Raw genomic sequence first — 23,943 nt, forward strand, 5'->3', positions numbered from 1 at the left:
AAAATCTACAATGGAATGGTTCAAAAATAAACATATCCAGGTGTTAGAATGGCCAAGTCAAAGTCCAGACCTGAATCCAATCGAGAATCTGTGGAAAGAACTGAAAACTGCTGTTCACAAATGCTCTCCATCCAACCTCACTGAGCTCGAGCTGTTTTGCAAGGAGGAATGGGAAAAAATGTCAGTCTCTCGATGTGCAAAACTGATAGAGACATATCCCAAGCGACTTACAGCTGTAATCGCAGCAAAAGGTGGCGCTACAAAGTATTAACTTAAGGGGGCTGAATAATTTTGCACGCCCAATTTTTCAGTTTTTGATTTGTTAAAAAAGTTTGAAATATCCAATAAATGTCGTTCCACTTCATGATTCTGTCCCACTTGTTGTTGATTCTTCACAAAAAAATACAGTTTTATATCTTTATGTTTGAAGCCTGAAATCTGGCAAAAGGTCGCAAAGTTCAAGGGGGCCGAATACTTTCGCAATGCACTGTATTTAAAACTGGAATCTTTAGTTGCTAAATTCATTTTTGGACTTAACTTAATTATATATATCCATTAATTCTTGAAGAATATAACTTATAAATGCCTCATTAGTTTAGTTCAAATGTACCCCATCAGAACCCAAAATATAAGATTATTTTACTCCAATGTTTGTAAACAATGTAAACAAATACTGTGTAGCCTCAACATGGTTAAAACTATAATTGGTATATCATGGATGGTCAGTCCTTGCATCAATAGCTTTGTCTATGAATTTGAAAGTGGTGATATTTTTCCAGACGCATCATCACTCAGCTTTTAACCAAATCAGAGGTAGGGTGACCACTTTATTTCAATTAAGGATTATATTCTATGTATTTTCTGCTACTCAAAATGTACTAAATTTTATCTATGATTCAATTGCATATCAAAATGTTTAGTAATATTCTAAAATATATAAACTTTTATTTGTCTTCTGTCAAATGCATGTATGTGTGACAGTGAGCCATTTATCTTTGCGTGACAATGAGGGTCAGCTTCCGCATAATTCATTCATTTATCAGGTGCTGTAAAATATTGGAAAAAGTTTGGCGTTCATGATATGATTCATTACATTTCATCGAAGATAAAATCATGTCAGAATTTTGCAAGGCACTAATTGTAGTCAATCTGTATACAAGAAAAATACTAGCTAAATCAACCGCTAGAGGCCACTAAATGCCTACGGGTAGACTCTTCTAAAAACGTCCGAGTTGAAAGGTCGAAGGTTGTTTTGAAGATGGCTGCCCCCCAAGATGACATGTTTTCTCTCTGCGTCGACCCCACTAAAGTTAGCAGTTGTGTGGAAGTCCGATTTATTGACAAGATTAAGGTAATGTGCAGACAATGATTATTTTGAAAAGGCTAATTTCAAGTTTATCGGATCTAGCACCGTTTTGATGCCAAATTCATTGGCACGCATGCTGTCAATCTGTAGACTGGCTGGGCAAATCAAAAAATTATTCGCAGGACAGAATTTGTTGTCATTTTGTTGACGTTTTCTGGCAGGCTATAGCTACGTAGTTACTTGCTAGCTGTGTTAATGTTTTAGATTCATCATGGTGTAACCGATGTGAAATAGCTAGCTAGTTAGCGGGGTGCGCGCAAATAGCGTTTCAATTGGTGACGTCACTCCCCTTTCTCAGCAAGGGCCGCGGCTTTTGTGGAGCGATGGGTAACGATGCTTTGAGGGTGGCTGTTGTAGATGTGTGCAGAAGTTCCCTGGTACGAGCCCAGGTAGGGGCGAGGAGAGGGACGGGAAGGTTTACTGTTACAATGGCTTATTGTAGTTAGCAAATTACGTTAACCACCAATTACAGTCACTACCGTCATGCCACATGGATTGCTATCTGATTCCTTTTAAAACTAGCTAAGCTTTTTGTCTATTTAAACAACTAGCATCTTGAAACGTTAGCTATCTAGGTATGCACAGAGATACCTTTTGGGGGGCTAATAAAGTGCAACGGCTAGCCTGTTCTGAGTCAATAGGATACACTTTGTGTGGATAAAGTATGGGTAGGTGCATATTACTGAAATTGACAATGCTTTTTATATCTAAACATTTGGTTTTTATTTTAGGGCAAGGGGTTATTCGCCAAGAAGGCCATCAAGAAAGGAGACACCATTTTTATTGAGCGCCCTCTTGTCTCTGCCCAGTTCTTGTGGAATTCCCTGTACAAGTACAAAGGTGAGGTGTTATAGGTTCAAGATTTAGGTGATTGACAGACTGAACACATCCTCCTTCCTAAAATCGTGGAGCAAAAATGTTCCAGCATGCTTTGCTTTCGCATGCTTTGCTTTCGCATGCTTTGCTTTTTAGATTAACATAGGCCAAGGGGGAAACCTCACATTTTGAGTCTTTTGAATGGTCTTTAATATTTAGTGACATGACCCTTAGTTGTCTCATTTATCATCCATCCCTGTCTCTTCTCCAGCCTGTGAGTTTTGCTTGCGTGCTCTGGAGACAGCCGAGGATAATGCCCGTAGACTCAGTGGCATCCCTGACCTCAGTCTACCCCACCCCGAGCTGTGCAAAGTGCATCCAGAGCTGCACCAAGCTTGCCCACAATGCCAGGTGTGTGCCTCTCACAAGTCCTCCTCATCTGCACTGCCAATTAAGGACTGGACAGTACTGATCGAAAAACACATTGTAACCCATTTTTGAAAGTGGGTTTTAGCATATATTTTCGTTTGTCTCCTGCATCTTCGCAAACTGAAGTTTAATTGTAAGGATGTTTTTTCTATTAATAGCGTAAAATTAAGATGTACAGAAAGACTCATGTGAAGGCCAAATTACAGAGGAGGAACTTCTTGATGCAATTAAAGCCTTTAAGTCCAGTAAAACTCCAGGGCTGGATGGCATACCAGTTGAGGTACATCAAACCTTTTTCCATTATTAGCATGTTTTGATCACTTCTATAAAAATGGTAGACTATTGAATACTCAGCAAGAAGGTCTGATTTCACTATTACTGAAACCGGACCCAGGTGGTAAATCCAGCCCACCTAAAAAACTGGATGCCCTTTACACTTCACTGTTGTGATGCAAAAATTCTAGCAAAATGCATAGAATAAAAAATTTTTTGAAACTAATTGTCAGAAAAGTTTTTTTTACATGGACGATACATAGGAGATAATATAAGAGAAGTACTGGAAACAATAGAACACTATGAAAAATCGGGGAAACCGGGCCTGGTGTTCATTTTGAAAAGTACAACTAGGATTTATGTATAAATGGAGTATCTTAATTTTGGAGGATCTCTTATACAATGGGTTAAAGTTATGTATAGTAACTCCAGTTGTAAACGAGTAAATAATGGCTACTTCTCAAAGTATTAAACTGTCAAGACGAGTGAAACAATGTTGTCCACTATCAGCATATCTATTAAAAAACACGTACCATTCCAGTGTTTAATTGCTATATTGTAATTACTTTGCCACATATTTATTGCCTTAACTCCCTTATCTTACCTCATTTGCACTCACTGTATATAGACTTTTTGTTTTCACCACAATGCATTTTAATAGAAAGTTAGCAAAATTAGATATATTGTGCCATGAAAAGGTCTATTTGTGGAAAAATCACCCTGATTAATTATTTAGTCATATCCCAGTTTACGTACTTACTCATGGCCCTGGATACACTGAACGACTTGTTTTTTAAAAATTGTATGAGCAAAGAATATTCAACTTTATTTTTAATGGCAAGCCAGACATAATTAAACGTGCCTATTTATATAATTCATATGAATTCAGAGGGCTGAAATTTAAATATTAAAGCATTGAACCTTTCACTAAAGGCTTCAGTCATACAAAAGTTGTACTTCAATCTGAACTGGTTTTCCAGCAGATTAGTAAGAATAGCTCATCCCGCATTCAAAAAAGGCTTTTTTCCTTTTAGTCAGATTACAACACCTTTCACTTTCAGTTATTTGAAAATGAAATAATCTCTAGAATATCCCTATTTTTGAAACAAGCCATGGAAAGCTGGTTGCAATTTCAGTTTAATCTACCTTAAAAGACAGAACAAATATTACAACAAATATTATGGTTAAACTCCTATACTAATTGATACAAAAAATATATATTTTATTTTTGGAAAAATCATAATTATCTAATCTTTGTTAATGATATCATAAATGCAACTTATGTCACACATACGGCTAACATTAATATACGGAAATGTCTGCTTTATTCAAAATTACAGCCAACTGATTGCAGCATTACCACGGGATGGGGGAGAAAGTAAGGAACTTGTCTGTCGGCCCTCCATTAGACCAAAATTGGTTAAAGAAAAAATAAATATACCAGTTTCATTTAAGGACCAAAAAATGGACAGCTGCGCCATAAAGGTTGCAAAATAGTTGGGATGAGATTTTCAATGTTCCTGATTCCATGGCACATGGTTTATGAACTGATGGATTCAAAACGTATAGTTGTCCCATTTAAATTATTTTGCTAAATTCTTGCAACCATTAAAATGTTATGTATATGGGGGAAACATCCATCCCAGCTCTGTTGATTTTGCTGTGGGGATACAGAATCATTAGATCACTTGTTTTGGTACTGTCCACATGTAGCGTGTTTTTGGTCACAGGTTCAGAAATGGCTTAAGATTTACAATATTTACCTGGAGATGGCACTGCAAATAGCACTGCTGGGTGACTTGAAAAGCCATAGTCAATCAATCAATCTAATAATACTCTTAGTAAAAATGTTAATCTTACATTTTTTTCTATGAGAATAGAAAGGTTCAGAACTTTAAAAAATATTTGGGAATGAGATTGATGGGAGGATTTGAGGGTATCAGAAGGGTGGTACAAAAAAAAGATAACTAATGTCTAATATTCTGTGAATGTATATTTTATGTATAAGCTTTAAGTAGAGGCCTAAGTATGGTTGTCCATTAGATTACTCCAATTAGGGGAATAATAATAAAGGGGAAATTAGAAAACATACGGGGGATTGGAAATTATGAAGACAATGACATAGATTGTGGGTTCTATTAATAGTCATTTCAAGCTGATCTACCCCCTAAAAAATACAAATAAAAACATACATTGTATTGGAAAGCAATATGGAAGATTCCTACTTTGCCTGTGTTTTCAGATCAGTAAAGATTAAGGATTAGAAGCCACTTAAATGAGATGTACCTGCCCAATGCCACATGGAGATGTGTTGATATGCTGTAGCTACTTCCTCCAATCTAGTCCAGTGTCTCGTTTTGGGTTTCAGTGAGACTTTGTTTCCCCCTGCAGGTGATGTACTGTAGCAACGAGTGTCGGCAGGCTGCGGCAGACCAGTACCATCGGGCCCTGTGCCTAGGCACCTCCCAAGAGGACCCAAACCACCCCATCAGCAAACTAAAGGATGCCTGGAGGTGAGAGATGGATTTTCTGTTTAATTGAATACCACTAGATGGGGCCCATATTTTTCTTGGGCTGGATTTAATATTTTTACTAGCTGTCAAATCCTTGCTTCCTCATTTCCTCTAATTCCTCACCTCCCTCTCAAAGCACCCTCCCTTGCAACTCCCTTGCTTTCAATTAGATTTGTGTAAATGAGGACGAGAAAGCAAGGATTTGACAGCTAGTAACTTTTTCAGATCCAGCCCCAGTAATATTTTGTCTGTTATTGCTGCAGTATGAATTGACATTGTCCCTTATCTGTCCCCTAGGAGCATGCACTACCCTCCTGAGACCTCCAGCATCATGCTCATGGCCAGGATGGTGGCCACTGTCAAACAGGTGAGCCTCCTCTGCCTCCTGCCTCAGCCTTTTTTTGTTGAGCTTCTCCAGTTCCAAAGTGGGTTGCACTTTGTATTTGCATTCTGTCTTTGTGGTGAATGTTAGTTTGAGATTAAGGTTTTTGGAGATTGAAAGATCTTCACAATGCCTGGAGAAGCATTTAACCTGTCAGTTTGATATAATAAACCTATATTCTTTGCATACCTGTGCATAATATGTATTTCTCAAACATAATAATAATAATAATGTTTGAATCATTTGTGTCATGCAGGCCCAGGACAAAGGGCACTGGCAGAAGCTGTTCTCTCAATTCTGCAGCCGTGCGGCCAACGAGGAGGAGGAGGAGATTGCACATAAGCTGCTGGGAGAGAAGTTCCAGGTAAGCATAGAGATAATGGCTGTGTCTAAAAAGGTTAGCTACAAGCTGTTAAATCCTTGCTTCCCCCATCCTTGTTTCCTAAATTCCCCTTAAGGCTCATTGGAGGTCTGAGGAAAGGACCTTGGAACACTCCTCCAATGTGCTTTGAGAAGAATTGAGGAAACCAGGTTTTGAGCTTCAAATTTGGTTTAAAAAAAAAATGTGGTCAGTATTACCTTTGAGTCACCATTGGAATAGATTTTAAAACGGTTACTTAATGACTGTTACCTTCATTTTGACATATTGTATTGGGTTTGTAGGGGCAGTTGACCGTACTACGAACCCTGTTTACAACGGCACTTTACGACGATCATCTCAATCGGGTGAGTGTGGCACCATTTCCCCTTTCACAACCAATTTATTAATAGACATAAAGTCGTGGCCAAAAGTTTTGAGAATGACACAAATATAAATTTTCACAAAGTCTGCTGCCTCAGTGTCTTTAGATATTTTTGTCATATGTTACTATTGAATACTGAAGTATAATTAAAATTACAATTATAATAAGTGTCAATTATATGAAGTTGATGCAGAGTCAATATTTGCAGTGTTGACCCTTCTTTTTCAAGACCTCTGCAATCTACCCTGGTATGCTGTCAATTGACTTCTGGGCCACTGATGGCAGCCCATTCTTGCATAATCAATGCTTGGAGTTTGTCAGAATTTGTGGGTTTTTGTTTGTCCACCCACCTCTTGAGGATTGACCACACGTTCTCAATGGGATTAAGGTCTGGGGAGTTTCCTGGCCATGGACCCAAAATATCGATGTTTTGTTCCCTGAGCCACTTAGTTATCACTTTTGCCTTATTGAAAGGTGCTCCTTCATGCTGGAAAATGCATTGTTCGTCACCAAACTGTTCCTGGATGGTTGGGAGAAGTTGCTCTCGGAGGATGTGTTGGTACCATTCTTTATTCATGGCTGTGTTCTTAGGAAAAATTGTGAGTGAGCCCACTCCCTTGGCTGAGAAGCAACCCCACACATGAATGGTCTCAGGATGCTTTACTGTTGGCATGGCACAGGACTGATGGTAGCACTCACCTTGTCTTCTCCGGACAAGCTTTTTTCCGGAAGCCCCAAATAATCGTAAAGGGGATTCATCAGAGAAAATGACTTTACCCCAGTCCTCAGCAGTCCAATCCATGTACCTTTTGCAGAATATCAGTCGGTCCCTGATGTTTTTCCTGGAGAGAAGTGGCTTCTTTGCTGCCCTTCTTGACACCAGGCCATCCTCCAAAAGTCTTCGCCTCAACTGTGTGTGCAGATGCACTCACACTTGCCTGCTGCCATTCCTGAGCAAGCTCTGTACTGGTGGTGCCCCGATCCCGCAGCTGAATCAACTTTAGGAGACGGTCCTGGCGCTTGCTGGACTTTCTTGGGTGCCCTGAAGCCTTCTTCACAACAATTGAACCGCTCTCCTTGAAGTTCTTGATGATCTGATAAATGGTTGATTTATGTGCAATCTTACTGGCAGCAATATCCTTGCCTGTGAAGCCCTTTTGTGCAAAGCAATGATGACAGCACATGTTTCCTTGCAGGTAACTATGATTGACAGAGGAAGAACTATGATTCCAAGCACCACCCTCCTTTTGAAGTTTCCAGTCTGTTATTCCAACTCAATCAGCATCACAGAGTGATCTCCAGCCTTGTCCTCGTCAACACTCACACCTGTGTTAACGAGAGAATCAATGACATGATGTCAGCTGGTCCTTTTGTGGCAGGGCTGAAATGCAGTGGAAATGTTTTTGGGGGATTCAGTTAATTTACATGGCAAAGAGGGACTTTGCAATTCATCTGATCACTCTTCATAACATTCTTGAGTATATGCAAATTGCCGTCATACAAACCGAGGCAGCAGACTTCGTGAAAATTAATATTTGTGTCATTCTCAAAACTTTTGGCCACGACTGTACATGTTTTTCGAGCTGGTACTTAGCTACTTCTTCGCTTCCAGTAGACAAGACTGTAAAATAATGTCTTTGATTGAACAATTTCTTATGGACATGTGTGATTATGATGCAGATAGTTTATGCTATAAGGTGTGTCCTTGCATGTTACAGTGGTTTACACCTGAGGGATTTCGTTCCCTCTTCTCCCTTGTGGGGACCAATGGACAGGGTATAGGTACCAGGTAAGGTTAATCTCTAAATCTCCAACTCATAAATAATGCACTGTGCCATTAGTCTGAATATTATTCAATTTAAAGTGCTGACATTGTTTTCTTATGTCTCGTTATCTAGTTCTCTCAGCCAATGGGTTCATGCATGTGATGCTTTGGCGCTGACTAGCCAGCAGAGGGAGCAATTGGATTCCTTCATTGACCAACTATACAAGGATGTCGAGAAAGGTCACAATTCCCTCCCTACACTCAAATACAGTGCCGTTTCCTGTGACATCTGTACCGTTTGAGGAATACTGCAAAAAACTGTCTGATAAATAGATTTGAGTCTAAACCTACATTACCAAGAAAGTTCTTCAGAGGCTTTGTACAGCTCACATTTTTATGAAAGATAGTAAATAATACTTGGCGCCTCTGAATTGGGGTGGCTTGACTCAGGCATATTTGAAATCGTTACTAATATGGAATGAATCTCCTCTACTGACAATGGAGGTCAGAGCTGAATTAGATTTGTCTCCGCAGAGACCGGTGACTTTCTGAACTGCGAGGGTTCCGGGCTCTTCCTACTGCAAAGCGCATGTGAGTCGTCACTATCGGATGGTTTCTAACCCCAGCTCCCAGAATCCTCAAACTTGCTCAACATACAGAATCAATTAAATGAACTAGAAATACATTTTTTCACTGGTCAAAAGTTTGATTGTTTGATTATTTTGTCTACTCTCTAGGTAACCATAGCTGCATTCCGAATGCGGCGGCATCTTTCCCGAGCAACAACTTCTTGCTTCATCTCAGTGCCCTAAGTGACATCAGCCCTGGAGAGGTCAGAAGAGGGGGGGGTGATAAATTCTGGCCGTGGATAGATGGGACAGAACATCCTGGCTTGCTCTGTTGTCAGCCGGTATTAGGGGTCTGAGGCTTTAAGGATTAGAGCGGTTGTGTCAAGGCTGTCAGAGAGATTGAGAAGGCTTGCATCTGCCCGTTACAGAAGCGTCAGAAGGGGCCAGAGAAATGTTTTGCCAGCCGATTGAATTCTGGCAAAAAATGTGAGCGCTTTTAGTGTCGTTCTAATGACCATGACAGGATAGTGACAAGATTTGGCGCCTGCTGCTGAATAAACATGAAACAACCAGATAAAGTAACAAAACTTGAACAATAACTCGAGTAGTTTGAAGTGGCTAACTGTCCTTGTTGTGTAAATGAATCCCTATATAGTAACTGTAATGGGGGGTCTTTTGATGTGAATGTCCTCATCTGCTAACATGTTAAACTCTGTTTCCTCACATCTCCAGGAGATCGGTATCAGTTACTTGGACTGCTGTCAGTGTGACAGGAGCCGTCATAGCAGACACAAAATCCTGAGGTAAACAACTGAAATCCCCTGTGTACCAATCCTTTTGACAGACTCAAACTGTTCCTAGTTCAGTCAAGATCAATGGCCACCCTCCCAGGCAATAACGGGCAGTCCTGGGCCAGCACAGCCAAGGAGTTCTGGCAGTTATTCCGGTGCCTACCTATGCTCCGGTACTGATTTTTACCCCCTTAAACCCAGGGCTGGTTTGCTCTGCGGGAACCCATTTTGGATTCATATTCACTGTATCCTGTTGAAAGGCACTTCACCTTGAAAATCTGCAGCTCCCAGAAACTGAAGGTAGTGAAGCATGAACAAAGACTGCTCTCGGTCTCTTTTCTCAGAAAATGAGAACCAAAGATGGTGGATAAATTAAGATGGTTCACTCTGGTGGTTTACCGTTGAAAAAAGAAAAGTCAAACATTTCCTGTGCTTTGTATACACTTTATATATAAAAGTATGTGTACACCCCTTCAAATGAGTGGATTCGGCCATTTTGACAGGTGTATAAAACCGAGCACACAGCCATGCAATATTCATAGACAAACATTGGCAGTAGAATGGCCTTATTGAAGAGCTCAGTGACTTTCAACTTGGTACCGTCATAAGATGCCACCTTTCCAACAAGTCAGTCCGTCAAATTTCTGCCCTGCTAGAGCTGCCCCGGTCAACTGTAAGTGCTATTATTTTCAAGTGGAAACATCTAGGAGCAACAATGGCACGACCGCAAAGTGGTAGGCCACACAAGCTCACAAAACGGGACCACCAATTGCTGAAGCGATTTGCGTGTAAAAATCATCTGTCCTCGGTTGCAACACTCTCTACCGAGTTCCAAGCTGCCTCTGGAAGCAACGTCAGCACAAGAACTGTTCGTCGGGAGCGCCATGAAAGGGGTTTCCATGGTCGAGCAGCCGCACACAAACCTAAGATCACCATGCGCAATGCCAAGCGTCGGCTGGAGTGGTGTAAAGCTCATCCCTATTGGACTCTGGAGCAGTGGAAATGCGTTCTCTGGAGTGATGAGTCACGCTTCACCATCTGGCATTCCGACGGACGAATCTGGGTTTGGCGGATGCCAAGAGAACACTACCTGCCCGAATGCATAGTGCCAACTGTAAAGTTTGGTGGAGGAGGAACAATCGTCTGGGGCTGTTTTTCATGGTTTGTGCTAGGCCCCTGAAGGGATATCTTAATGCTACAGCATACAATGACATTCTAGACGATTCTGGGCTTCCAACTTTGTGGCACTAGTTTGAGGAAGGCCCTTTCTTGTTTCAGCATGACAATGCCCCCGAGCACAAAGTGAGGTCCACGCAGAAATGGTTTGTCGAGATCTGTGTGGAAGAACTCTCAACCCCATCAAACACCTTTGGGATGTATTGGAACGCTGACTGCGAGCCAGGCCTCATCACCCAACAACAGTGCCCAACATTAAAGCCTTCCCAGAAGAGTGGAGGCTGTTATAGAATCGATGGGGGGACCAACTCCTAATGAATGTCCATGATTATGGAATAAGATGTTCGACGAGCAGGTGTCCACATACTTTTCGCCATGTATTATATATTCCCACACTGAAGTTGGAATAATACTTTGAAATGTTGAAAATTATGATAATGCCCCTTTGGTATAAGAGCTGTTTGGAAATGTCAGCCTGTTTTTGTGGGATGGCGTTTTGGCCTGCCTGGTGACATTGGTTTGTTAGTAGACCAATACCAAAGAGTTCTAAACCTCTGCCAATAAGAGCTAGTTTTCAGTTTTCACCTCCCAACTCAGACCCTCCCAGACAGTCCTAGCTAAATTCTTGCTTAAGAAATTGCTCTTTTTGCTTCTTTTCAAAGGTTTAAATTTATAACAATCACAGTAACGTACTTAATTGTTACCCAGAAATGATTTGATATTGAGATTAAAATGTCAGCATTAGACCTTTAACTGGTTGTCTCCCCCATAGACACCAATGCAATAGCAGCTAAGTCTGTTCTACTTAGTTCATTGACTTTCAATGAACCAGAACAAAACAGCGAGTAGGGTGTCTCGCTTCCTCTTCCTATTCAGACCCACATTGTATTACGCTTACATAAACAGTAAGTTTACCGTGTTGAATCATGGCATTTATTTTTGAGGAGCTCGCAGATTGACTGTAAATGTATTTTATCAGTCTGCGTTATATTCTTTATTCTTCCTTTTGCTCTCTCGCCAAGGCAATCTTTGTCCAGAACGAGACACGCAGCCGTGTGACTTATGTAACATCGTTATTCTCTTCCCAGGGATAACTACCTGTTCATCTGCTCGTGTCCAAAATGTGTGTCTCAGATGGATGAGTTGGATCTGACGTCGGACGAGGAGGAGGAGGAGGGGGAGGCCGAGGGGGATGACATGGAGGACGAGATGACGGACGTCTGAGGGGGTAAAAAGACCCGCTCTGTTCCCACTCACCCCCTCCCCTCTAATCCACTCACTCAGCCATGCTAGCTAACTGCACAGTGAAAACCAACCTTAAAGAAGACCTTGCATATCGCCAAACATATCAAATTCGTTATGTAACTAAATATTTTTTTCAAGGAAAATAAGTCACTCACTGGCCCTACTCTTTGGATCTCCCCCTTGAAAAGCGTTTGCTCACATTACTGTACAGTAGCAGACGTTTTGGCTGTCACCTCTCGTGTATCTTCTGCTTATTGGAAAAGTTTACATGGAAGACATCCAGTTCACTAATGTTTTTCATTTATCACCGTTTTTAGTACATCTAGAATGGTAGAAACCATTAAATTGGCAAGATGTCATTTATTCCTCGTGTTGAGTGCATTAGGTGTAGATTAATTCAGACAGAATTATATAGTGCCTGTTCTGCGAAGGATAATTCACTTGGCAAACCAAGTAGTGATAACATTACAGTATAGAAGAAGTAACTGACCCTAATTAAGTACATATATTTTCATATGAGATTAGAAACGGTCATTGCAAGCGATGAGGTAACCATCAACCAGGATATTACTCTGAGACCTTGAGCTGTTGAAAGCTTTTGTCAGTTAACTATTTGCCCTTTATTGAGTAGAGCAGATTTTCACTGTTATTTGACGAATGAAATTGCTGCTACTGCCCACACATGAATCAATACAACCGCAATGACTGTAATCTTCAGTGCCAACATTTTCAATGTTACCGGACAAATATGGCTAACGTCGAATGACTAACTTCAATTATCTCAGTTGGCATTTCAGAGCAGTGGTGCATGAGAACAAATTGCTTTTGATGTCACACAATGAAATGCTGCAATGTAAGAGCAGCAGTAAATAATGTATGAGAATCCTAGAAATTATAATTTGTATTGCTCTGGCATAAACCATTGAGATTAAAATGTCTTGTCTCTTATTTGCTTTATTTGTATTCTCAGTACAATTTGGATTAAAGCAGAAGTTAAGCCAACTGGCAATTTCTCAGTCTTCATCAAATATGAACCACAAGTCAACATTGTTTGAAGCAGACTGATATCCTGTGGATAACTAGATATTCTGAAGTCATTAAGTCTTATTTGTGAGTTGTCGCATACATCTTTGAGAGCATGAAGATTTGACAAGTATTCCTTTCTAGTTATTTTCTACTTCATTAGTGGGTCTTTTAATGATGGTTTCATTTGTGTGCCTGTTATTATAGGCTATCTATTTGCCTGATGACTCAAAACGGAATTATTCTGCTGCTCTATCGTTTGATACATTAGTCAGACTGCCATCATTGAAGTTGTTTGTGGTGACGTCAAAATGAGGGGTGTTGTACAAAACAAAGAAATCAGCGAGTGGATCTTTAACCAATCAAGAGTATCAAAGCCCATTACTAATTTTCATGTGATCTTGCTCTGGCCCAACCCATCATTTTTTCTATTATAATTGATTCCCATTATAAAAATCTTCAGGGAGGTACCCGATCCAGACTCGGAGAAGAAACTAGCGTCCGTGAGCGTAGTGTTTGGCCGGAGCAAGGATTTTTGGGTAGCCAGACAAATGATCTATTGGTACTAGATAATGTGACTGATAGCCACATTTTCTGAGTGACCTATTTTGTGATTTCACACAAGCTCCCATTTTTTTTTCATTAACCCAAATGTTCATCAGTGTCAGCCTATCTTCCCTATGGGAATGGTTTAGATGAGTCAAATGCAAATTTCCAGTGGAAGAGAACGCATGTTTTTCTTCCATGAGAGGATGCTCATAGCTGGAGCCAGGCATGGTGGTAGGCTGGACCTCTGAACAAATCCAACACCCATTGGTTTAAATTACTGCACACCTTTATAGGGTTAGTGTTTCCGTACAGCCATACAGTGGGGCAAAAAAAGTATTTAGTCAGCCACCAATTGTGCAAGTTCTCCCACTTAAAAAGATGAGGCCTGTAATTGTCATCATAGGTACACTTCAACTATGACAGACAAAATAATAGAAAAAAATCCAGAAAATCACATTGTATGATTTTTAATGAATTTATTTGCAAATTATGGTGGAAAATAAGTATTTGGTCAATAACAAAAGTTTATCTCAATACTTTGTTATATACCCTTTGTTGGCAATGACAGGTCAAATGTTTTCTGTAAGTCTTCACAAGGTTTTCACACACTGTTGCCGGTATTTTGGTCCATTCCTCCATGCAGATCTCCTCTAGAGCAGTGATGTTTTGGGGCTGTTGCTGGGCAACACGGACTTTCAACTCCCTCCAAAGATTTTATATGGGGTTGAGATCTGGAGATTGGCTAGGCCCTTCCAGGACCTTGAAATGCTTCTTACGAAGCCACTCCTTCGTTGCCCGGGCGGTGTGTTTGGGATCATTGTCATGCTGAAAGACCCAGCCACGTTTCATCTTCAATGCCCTTGCTGATGGTAGGCTTTGTTACTTTGGTCCCAGCTCTCTGCAGGTCATTCACTAGGTCCCCCCGTGTGGTTCTGGGATTTTTGCTCACTGTTCTTGTGATCATTTTGACCCCACGGGGTGAGATCTTGCGTGGAGCCCCAGATCGAGGGAGATTATCAGTGGTCTTGCATGTCTTCCATTTCCTAATAATTGCTCCCACAGTTGAATTCTTCAAACCAAGCTGCTTACCTATTGCAGATTCAGTCTTCCCAGCCTGGTGCAGGTCTACAATTTTGTTTCTGGTGTCCTTTGACAGCTCTTTGGTCTTGGCCATAGTGGAGTTTGGAGTGTGACTGTTTGAGGTTGTGTACAGGTGTCTTTTATACTGATAACAAGTTCAGACAGGTGCCATTAATACAGATGATGAGTGGAGGACAGAGGAACCTCTTATTAAAGAAGAAGTTACAGGTCTGTGAGTGCCAGAAATCTTGCTTGTTTGTAGGTGACCAAATACTTATTTTCCACCATAATTTGCAAATCAATTCATTAAAAATCCTACAATGTGGTTTTCTGGGTTTTTTCTCTCATTTTGTCTGTCATAGTTGAAGCGTACCTATGACGAAAATTACAGGCCTCTCATCTTTTTAAGTGGGAGAACTTGCACAATTGGTTGCTGACTAAATTTCTTCTTTGCCAAGATAATCCATCTACCTGACCGGTTTGGCATATCAAGAAGCTGATTAAACAGCATGATCATTACACAGATGCACCTTGTGCTGGAGACAATAAAAGGCCACTCTAAAATGTGCAATTGTCACACAACGCCACAGATGTGTTACATTTTGAGGGAGCGTGCAATTTGCATGCTGACTGCAGAAATGTCCAACAGAGCTGTTGCCAGAAAATTGGATGTTCAGTTCTTTACTATAAGCTGCCTCTAACATTGTTGTAGAGAATTTGGCAGTACATCCGACCGGCCTCACAACTGCAGACCACGTGTAATCACGAGAGCCCAGGACCTCCACATCAGGCTTCTTCACCTGCGGGATTGTCTGGGAGGGCTCTTTCTGTCTGTAATAAAGTCCTTTTGTGGGGAAAAACTCATACTGATTGGCTGGGAATGGCTCCCCAGGCCCACCCATGGCTGCACAACTGCCCATTCATGTGAAGTCCATAGATTAGGGCACCGAACACCTGTTAGGGCACTGAATTGGGGAGGACGGGCTCATAGTAATGGCTGGAACGCAATAAATGGAATGGTATCAAACAAGTGGTTTCCATGTGTTTGATGCCATTCCATATACTTCATTCCAGCCATTATTATGAGCTGTCCACCCTTCAGCAGCATCCTGGGGAGGAAGTGCAGTTCATCAACTGGAGGCACACACAGCGTATCGATCTGTGCAAACCTGCTACAGTAAGTATCTTTCTCGCTGATATGAAAAATAAGGGACATATCAGCATATGTTTTGAAAACCATTTTGCAAGCCATAATTATTTACATTTCTAAACGTTAAAACACAGCATCGGAATTGTTCACATGCAGACAACCGTGGGCAAAGCTAACCACTGAAAACCCTCCGGATGAGGTTTTTCGTGATCGGTGTGGCAGCCACACACATACACAACAGCATTGCCACTTTGTTTGAACCTCTATAGGGTTTGAGTGTAGGCAGTGCAACACATTGCAATTTTGGAATGTGGGCTTTTGGCGGGGCGGTCCAGTTTGGTCCACAGTAGGGTTCGAATTCAGGCAGCCATACACAACACACAGCATTGTCCCTACAAATGGAGAAAGTGGGAAGATAGAAGGGGACAGGAAGTGGGTTGAGGTGGGTGGAGGGGGATGATGAGGGGGGTGGTGGTGTCTGAAAGGCAATTTTATGCACACAGAGAAAGAGGCCTTTATTCTATCTAACCAAGGCCAAAACACAAATAATCTACATTTCAATAAAGAAATTGGAAAGAAAGAGAAGTGGGCACATTATAATCATTGCCACGCCATGCAGATGGAGAGAAATTATAAAATTAACATCTCATGATTTAAAGCATGGTTAAATCAGATAAAATTATGTCAGACTTACATGTGCAGGCTTGACATTCAAATTATAATTCATAATATAAACCCTTCAGTATCTGATTAAATATTCATACATGGAGGCTCATCTTTTCACAGGTAACTATGAAACACGTAGCCAAATTCCATAATACGCATCACTTATATGAAAAGCATGGCAGTATGCTGATTGTCACAGTGAAATGTGTTTTCTCTTTGATGGAGATCAATGGTACATCTAAATAACTAACATTTTCAATTACCAGGAGTCCCACAGACTAGTAATCACAAACATTCAAATTCATCACTTACAGATGTAGGTTTTATGACTCCGTCTTTTTTGACTGAATTTGCACCTACTTGTAACATATTGGATTATGTTCAGATTGGATTAGGCATCAGATTACTTTTTCTTATATTTTTGGACAACATTCTCTTTTGTCAGTCCCTTTCCTCTAGGTGGACAGTGATATGACTAATAATTGCCAATACTACACATTTCTACCAAAACTTGTTTGAAGTGGGCACACCATGATTGACGGGTCAGTGCTGAAATGGAAGCTGTTTTGAGACCAGAACGAGTCACTGGGCTTGAAATGGGTACCGTATGGAAACAATCTACAATATATACACACATTAAGCCCATCTAAAAATTGGTTCCCTCAATGGATACCATGACTGCCTTGGAAGGCTATTCCAAGGGTGAGTGATAGATGACCAGTCGAGCTGGGACCAGCCAACCTGAATGATGGCGGTTGCACCGTAGCTCACCATGTATGAATACAAACATGATGGAGAGCAATATCATGATCACTGTCAGTACCGTAGTAAAATAACACTTTTAGGGTTTAGATAGAATGCTTCAGATACAGTTGAAGTCGGAAGTTTACATACACCTTAGCCAAATACATTTAAACTCAGTTTTTCACCATTTCTGACATTTAATCCTAGTAAAAATTCTCTGTCTTAGGTCAGTTAGGATCACCACTTTATTTTAAGAATGTGAAATGTCAGAATAATAGTAGAGAGAATGAATTATTTCAGCTTTTATTTATTTCATCACATTCTCAGTGGGTCAGAAGTTTACATACACGCAATTAGTATTTGTTAGCATTGCCTTTAAATTGTTTAACTTGGGTCAAACGTTTCGGGTAGCCTTCCACAAGCGTCCCACAATAAATTGGGTGAATTTTGGCCCATTCCTCCTGACAGAGTTGGTGTAACTGAGTCCGGTTTGTAGGCCTCCTTGCTCGCACACGCTTTTTCAGTTCTTCCCACAAATTTTATATTGGATTGAGGTCGGGGCTTTGTGATGGCCACTCCAATACCTTGATTTTGTTGTCCTTAAGCCATTTTGCCACAACTTTGGAGTCATTGTCCATTTAGAAGACCCATTTACTACCAAGCTTTAACTTTCTGACGGATGTCTTGAGATGTTGCTTCAATATATCAACATAATTTTCCTCCCTCATGATACCATCTTTTTTGTGAAGTGCAGCAGTCCCTCCTGCAGCAAAGCACCCCCACAACATGATGCTGCCACCCCCGTGTTTCACAATGGGATGGTGTTCTTCTGCTTGTAAGCTTCCCCCTTTTTCCTCCAAACATAATGATGGTCATTATGGCCAAACAGTTCTATTTTTTTTTCATCAGACCAGAGGACATTTCTTCAAAAAGTACGATCTTTGTCCCCATGTGCAGTTGCAAACCGTAGTCTGGCTTTTGTTATGGTGGTTTTGGAGCAGTGACTTCTTTCTTGCTGAGCGGCCTTTCAGGTTATGTTGATATAGGACTCGTTTTACTGTGGATATAGATACTTTTGTACCTGTTTCTTCCAGCATCTTCAAGGTCCTTTGCTGTTGTTCTGGGATTACCTTCAGGCATTTGGAAATTTCTCCCAAGAATGAACCAGACATGTGGAGGTCTACAAATTTTTTTCCGAGGTCTTGACTGATTTCTTTTGATTTTATCAAAGAGGCACTGAGTTTGAAGGTAGGCCTTGAAATACATCCACAAGTACACCTCCAATTGACTAAAATTATGTCAATTAGCCTATCAGAAGCTTCTAAAGCCATGACATTTTCACATTGTTAAATATTTGGGAGGCGCATGGCGATACGGTGCGGAGCTCGATTTGGCCTCCACAAGCTCCCGGAAGCACCACAATTGAGTCACACCCTCCATACTGAGCCTCCAGGACAGCATTGCCAGATCAAGCATAAAAGGCTCTGCATGGTCAATCTGAGTTGCCGTACAGCATTTTACTGTGATTTGGCCTCATCTGAAGTCAGAGCATTCATACTTCTTGCGCTTCACAGAGCTGTTGTGTAGTACGCTGTCAAGGAAGTGAGTCTGTGTTTATACAGGATCTCCCATCCCCACCTACCTCCAACCAATCATGTCAATAGAGAGCGATACCACAGGAGGTTGGTGGCATCTTAATTGGGTAGGACGGGCTCGTGATAATGGCTGGAGCTGAATCAGGTGAATGCTATCAAATACATCAAACACATGGTTTCCATGTCTTTGATGCAATTCCGTTTGCGTCGTTCCAGCCATTATTTTGAGTCGTCCTCCCCTCAGCAGCCTTCTTCCCATTAAAGAAAGCACCGGCACCACAGCTGAATCAGTTGGGATCTCGCATTTTGCCACACACTGTTTGAAAAACCATATGATCAAACGAAGCTTCGGACGTCATTGATCACGTGGTAGCGTTTGAAACTAACGTGTATGCTTTGAAACCTGTTTGAAATGAGTAACCTAGATTTTTAAAAACAAAAAATACATTAATTAAAGACGGTGGCTAGGGCTGCGGTGTTCACAAAATTTTGTCAGCCGGTGATTGTCTAGCAAATAACATTAACACATTCTGGCTTCCACTGATGCAGACCTTTGGAACATCTACATTTTAAAAAGTCTAATAAATCCATGTAATATAGCCTACACCTTAACAATAAATACATTCATTATTTTGGTCAGGTCTGAAGAAACATGATATGAAGAAAATGTAGTTTATTTAAGAAGAAGAGAATCTCATACTCTGAGTTGTCCTTATGTTAGGTCCTGATGTGGCTATGCCAAATAGCTGTGGGGTACACTAGTTCATTTAGCAGATAAAGATTTTCTAATAATGAATTCTGTGGCATTATTTTATATTATGACGAATACAATTGAACAAAGCTGAATAAAATAGAAAGGACATTTTCTCCAAAAGATTTGAGGGAGTGCACACCTGCTGCTATTCTGTGTTGAGCGGTTAACAAAGGAATAGGTACTCCTATATGCTTAATTTAGAGTTATTAATGTAACTTTAGTTGTTCCACAAACGTTGGGCTATATGTTTTGATTTTTAATACATTGTAAGGCTGCATGATTCGACTCTAATGATGATTTGAAAAAAGTTGCTTGAAAGTGATACTTGAAAGCTTTGTTGCTTGAAAGCTTTGTTGTACAGTGCAGGCTGTACACTTTATCATTCTCTCATTCACAATTTGACTAATGCCTCAAATTTGCCAGCGGCATCCCCTTTGTGTGGCCGTAATGCACCCTTAAAAACATCCAGGCCTTTTGCGGCCAGTGGCCGTTGTGCTGCCTGCTCAGTGCCTCTCACTCACCTGGCTCACGGGTCTTTCTCACAGGCTACAAGTAAAGACAGACACATCGCGGACACAACTGCATGTGTCCTTATCCAATTCCGAGGTGCATATTGAAGATATTGGAAGAACTGTCCATATTTACTTTTTTTTTTTTCAACAAGATAAGTAGGCCTAACGAACAGCAAAGCACTAGCCTATGTCGATCTACTCTCCCCCATAGTACAAAAGCTGACCTATTCTATTCTGTGCAATAAATAAATATTCCAAACATAGTCTGGGACAGTCATGGATATGATAGATCCCAAATTATGACAACCTCTAGCATCAACATGCTTTATTTAAAAAGGTGCATTTTTATGGTGAACTTTAAACTCACACGCTGCTTATGTATGCAAGTTAGGCTCTACACCCCTTGTAAAGCTGATTAATGTGCTTCGTTTTAAGAAGTTTTTGGGCCACTTTAGTTGTGATACAAACCTTATCAAAACATATGGGCTAGGCTAGGCTATGGGCTAGGCTACATGAGGTGTGCGACTATGATTAGAAAACATTTTTTTTGTAAAGGAATTGCATCTTGCCTTATGCTGGGAATCATTCAGAAGACCATTATCATGCACCTGTCTCAAAACAGGGGCAGGAGAATAAATACATGTCACCTATGCACTTAAATAACAAATGGAGCACGCGTTTCCCATGGTTCAATTTCATGCCAGCCAGGTGGGCTATACTCCTGTTGTAAAGATAAGCAATGTGCTTAATATTAGGAAAGTTGAGAAAGAAATACAATAGGCCTAGCCTATAGAAAGCTGATGGGATCCCCGCAATTGCATTGCCTATAGAAATGTTACGCAACATGAGCTCATGGGCTCTCAATAAGTGTTTGATTAGATTTTTGATTACATTTGCATTGATGTCAGAGTGATTAGATGGACAATAGAGTGCTGAGTACCAGGCAGTTAGCAAGTTTGGTTGGCTACTAATGACTATCAGCAGCATCAGAACTTGGATAAGCTTATTTACCGTGACTAAATTGTCAGGTAGAATTTGACTGCCTTCATGACTCGTGACCTCGGTAGTACAATTACTCCAACAGCCCTAACTGTCTATCCATTGCATGATTTAGGATGTTAAATTTAAAAAACTGAACAGCCTAGGCTTTGTTTCCAGAAAACAGGATTCCCCATTATAGTGAATGGGGAAATGGCGATCTTGATGGTCAGTGTTCGTGGATATTTATATATATATATATATATATATATATATATATATTGAACACAATTATGGTACAAATAATTGTTTCTATTTTACCAGGACGCATGTCCTTGAACCAATTACTCTAAAATCACACACATACGAAGTTATAAGGATCATTTAGATGCTAATGGTTGACTGCAGTACCTCGGTCGGCCTTCAGTTTGAGATACTCCATGAGAGAGGGCAGCACTGAGCTAGCCTACAACGTAACTTCCTAGAGTAGCTCAAACTGCTCATGCAATGTTTCCGAAAATTCCTCCATGTAGCAAGATGGCGATACTGAAATAACACTTCCTGATCATCAAATGCGCCACTGAGCATTCTCATAGAAAACAATGGGGTGATGTCAGATGGCTTCCTCCATATTTTTAACAGTCTATGGTTTAGGATTGTATAATCTTAGTTGAGCAACCTCTTACATGGTGGAAACCAGCTAATCAGAAGTCAGGTACAGGTCTTGCCCAAGAACAAGAGAACAGGAGCATTCAAGTAGGACCATTTACTGTATTAATCGGATGATTCTACAGAAGATGGAGTACAGGCTGCAGAACTGGAAAACAAACATTTGTTTATCAACAAACAAGCAATACTTTAACCTGAAATAATATTAGGCCTATGATGTTGCTGTTTCTTTGTATTAGGAACTGGTTTGATGCCGAGTGTTTTTAATTCCTCAACACTGTCACACCCTGATCTGTTTCACCTGTCTTGCTTGTCTCCACCCCCCTCCAGGCAGTGGCAGTTCTAGTTTGTATGTCTCCCTGGGCAACCCCCCCCCCCCCAACAAAAATAAGCACCATTTTGCACTAACTGTCATTTTTATTCAGACATTTGGAACAACACAAATAAATAATCATAACATTTAACATTATACAGTGCCTTGCGAAAGTATTCGGCCCCCTTGAACTTTGCGACCTTTTGCCACATTTCAGGCTTCAAACATAAAGATATAAAACTGTATTTTTTTGTGAAGAATCAACAACAAGTGGGACACAATCATGAAGTGGAACGACATTTATTGGATATTTCAAACTTTTTTAACAAATCAAAAACTGAAAAATTGGGCGTGCAAAATTATTCAGCCCCTTTACTTTCAGTGCAGCAAACTCTCTCCAGAAGTCTCTGAATGATCCAATGTTGACCTAAATGACTAATGACGATAAATACAATCCACCTGTGTGTAATCAAGTCTCCGTATAAATGCACCTGCACTGTGATAGTCTCAGAGGTCCGTTAAAAGCGCAGAGAGCATCATGAAGAACAAGGAACACACCAGGCAGGTCCGAGATACTGTTGTGAAGAAGTTTAAAGCTGGATTTGGATACAAAAAGATTTCCCAAGCTTTAAACATCCCAAGGAGCACTGTGCAAGCGATAATATTGAAATGGAAGGAGTATCAGACCACTGCAAATCTACCAAGACCTGGCCGTCCCTCAAAACTTTCAGCTCATACAAGGAGAAGACTGATCAGAGATGCAGCCAAGAGGCCCATGATCACTCTGGATGAACTGCAGAGATCTACAGCTGAGGTGGGAGACTCTGTCCATAGGACAACAATCAGTCGAATATTGCACAAATCTGGCCTTTATGGAAGAGTGGCAAGAAGAAAGCCATTTCTTAAAGATATCCATAAAAAGTGTTGTTTAAAGTTTGCCACAAGCCACCTGGGAGACACACCAAACATGTGGAAGAAGGTGCTCTGGTCAGATGAAACCAAAATTGAACTTTTTGGCAACAATGCAAAACGTTATGTTTGGCGTAAAAGCAACACAGCTGAACACACCATCCCCACTGTCAAACATGGTGGTGGCAGCATCATGGTTTGGGCCTGCTTTTCTTCAGCAGGGACAGGGAAGATGGTTAAAATTGATGGGAAGATGGATGGAGCCAAATACAGGACCATTCTTCGATTCTTCCAGAATGGTCCAGACCTGAATCCAATCGAGAATCTGTGGAAAGAACTGAAAACTGCTGTTCACAAATGCTCTCCATCCAACCTCACTGCGCTCGAGCTGTTTTGCAAGGAGGAATGGGAAAAAAATTCAGTCTCTCGATGTGCAAAACTGATAGAGACATACCGCAAACGACTTACAGCTGTAATCACAGCAAAAGGTGGCGCTACAAAGTATTAACTTAAGGGGGCTGAATAATTTTGCACGCCCAATTTTTCAGTTTTTGATTTGTTAAAAAAGTTTGAAATATCCAATAAATGTCGTTCCACTTGTTGTTGATTCTTCACAAAAAAATACAGTTTTATATCTTTATGTTTGAAGCCTGAAATGTGGCAAAAGGTCGCAAAGTTCAAGGGGGCCGAATACTTTCGCAAGGCACTGTATGTGCAAGTAGAGATACTGGGGTGCAAAAGAGCAAGAGGATAAGTAACAATATGGGGATGAGGTAGTCGGGTGTGCTATTTACAGATAGGCTGTGTACAGGTACAGTGATGGGTAAGCTGCTCTGACAGCTGATGCTTAGTTAGAGAGGGAGATATAAGACTCCAACTTCAGTGATTTTTACAATTCGTTCCAGTCATTGGCAGCAGAGCACTGGAAGGAAA

The 23,943-nt window shown here is 40.7% G+C and overlaps 1 protein-coding gene across 3 annotated transcripts; it reads left to right on the forward strand.

Annotated features, from left to right (window-relative positions):
* Positions 1-1,249: 1,249 nt before the first annotated feature.
* LOC139420882 (protein-lysine N-trimethyltransferase SMYD5-like) lies at positions 1,250-13,002 on the forward strand. Of its 3 annotated transcripts, XM_071171265.1 has the most exons (13): positions 1,253-1,351; positions 2,098-2,206; positions 2,454-2,593; positions 5,276-5,397; positions 5,695-5,764; positions 6,036-6,143; positions 6,443-6,505; positions 8,241-8,311; positions 8,421-8,527; positions 8,822-8,878; positions 9,025-9,119; positions 9,589-9,659; positions 11,912-13,002. In XM_071171265.1, exons 1-13 carry the CDS (start codon positions 1,259-1,261, stop codon positions 12,045-12,047), a joined length of 1,242 nt encoding a protein of 413 aa, XP_071027366.1. In that variant the 5' UTR covers positions 1,253-1,258; the 3' UTR covers positions 12,048-13,002. The 3 variants fall into 3 exon arrangements, with proteins under 3 accessions (XP_071027367.1, XP_071027366.1, XP_071027368.1); XM_071171266.1 differs by lacking the exon at positions 2,454-2,593 and having other exon boundaries at positions 1,250-1,351; XM_071171267.1 differs by lacking the exons at positions 2,098-2,206; positions 2,454-2,593 and having other exon boundaries at positions 1,267-1,351.
* Positions 13,003-23,943: the final 10,941 nt, after the last annotated feature.

Source organism: Oncorhynchus clarkii, chromosome 12 (genome assembly GCF_045791955.1).
Source record: "Oncorhynchus clarkii lewisi isolate Uvic-CL-2024 chromosome 12, UVic_Ocla_1.0, whole genome shotgun sequence".
Lineage (NCBI taxonomy): Eukaryota > Metazoa > Chordata > Actinopteri > Salmoniformes > Salmonidae > Oncorhynchus > Oncorhynchus clarkii.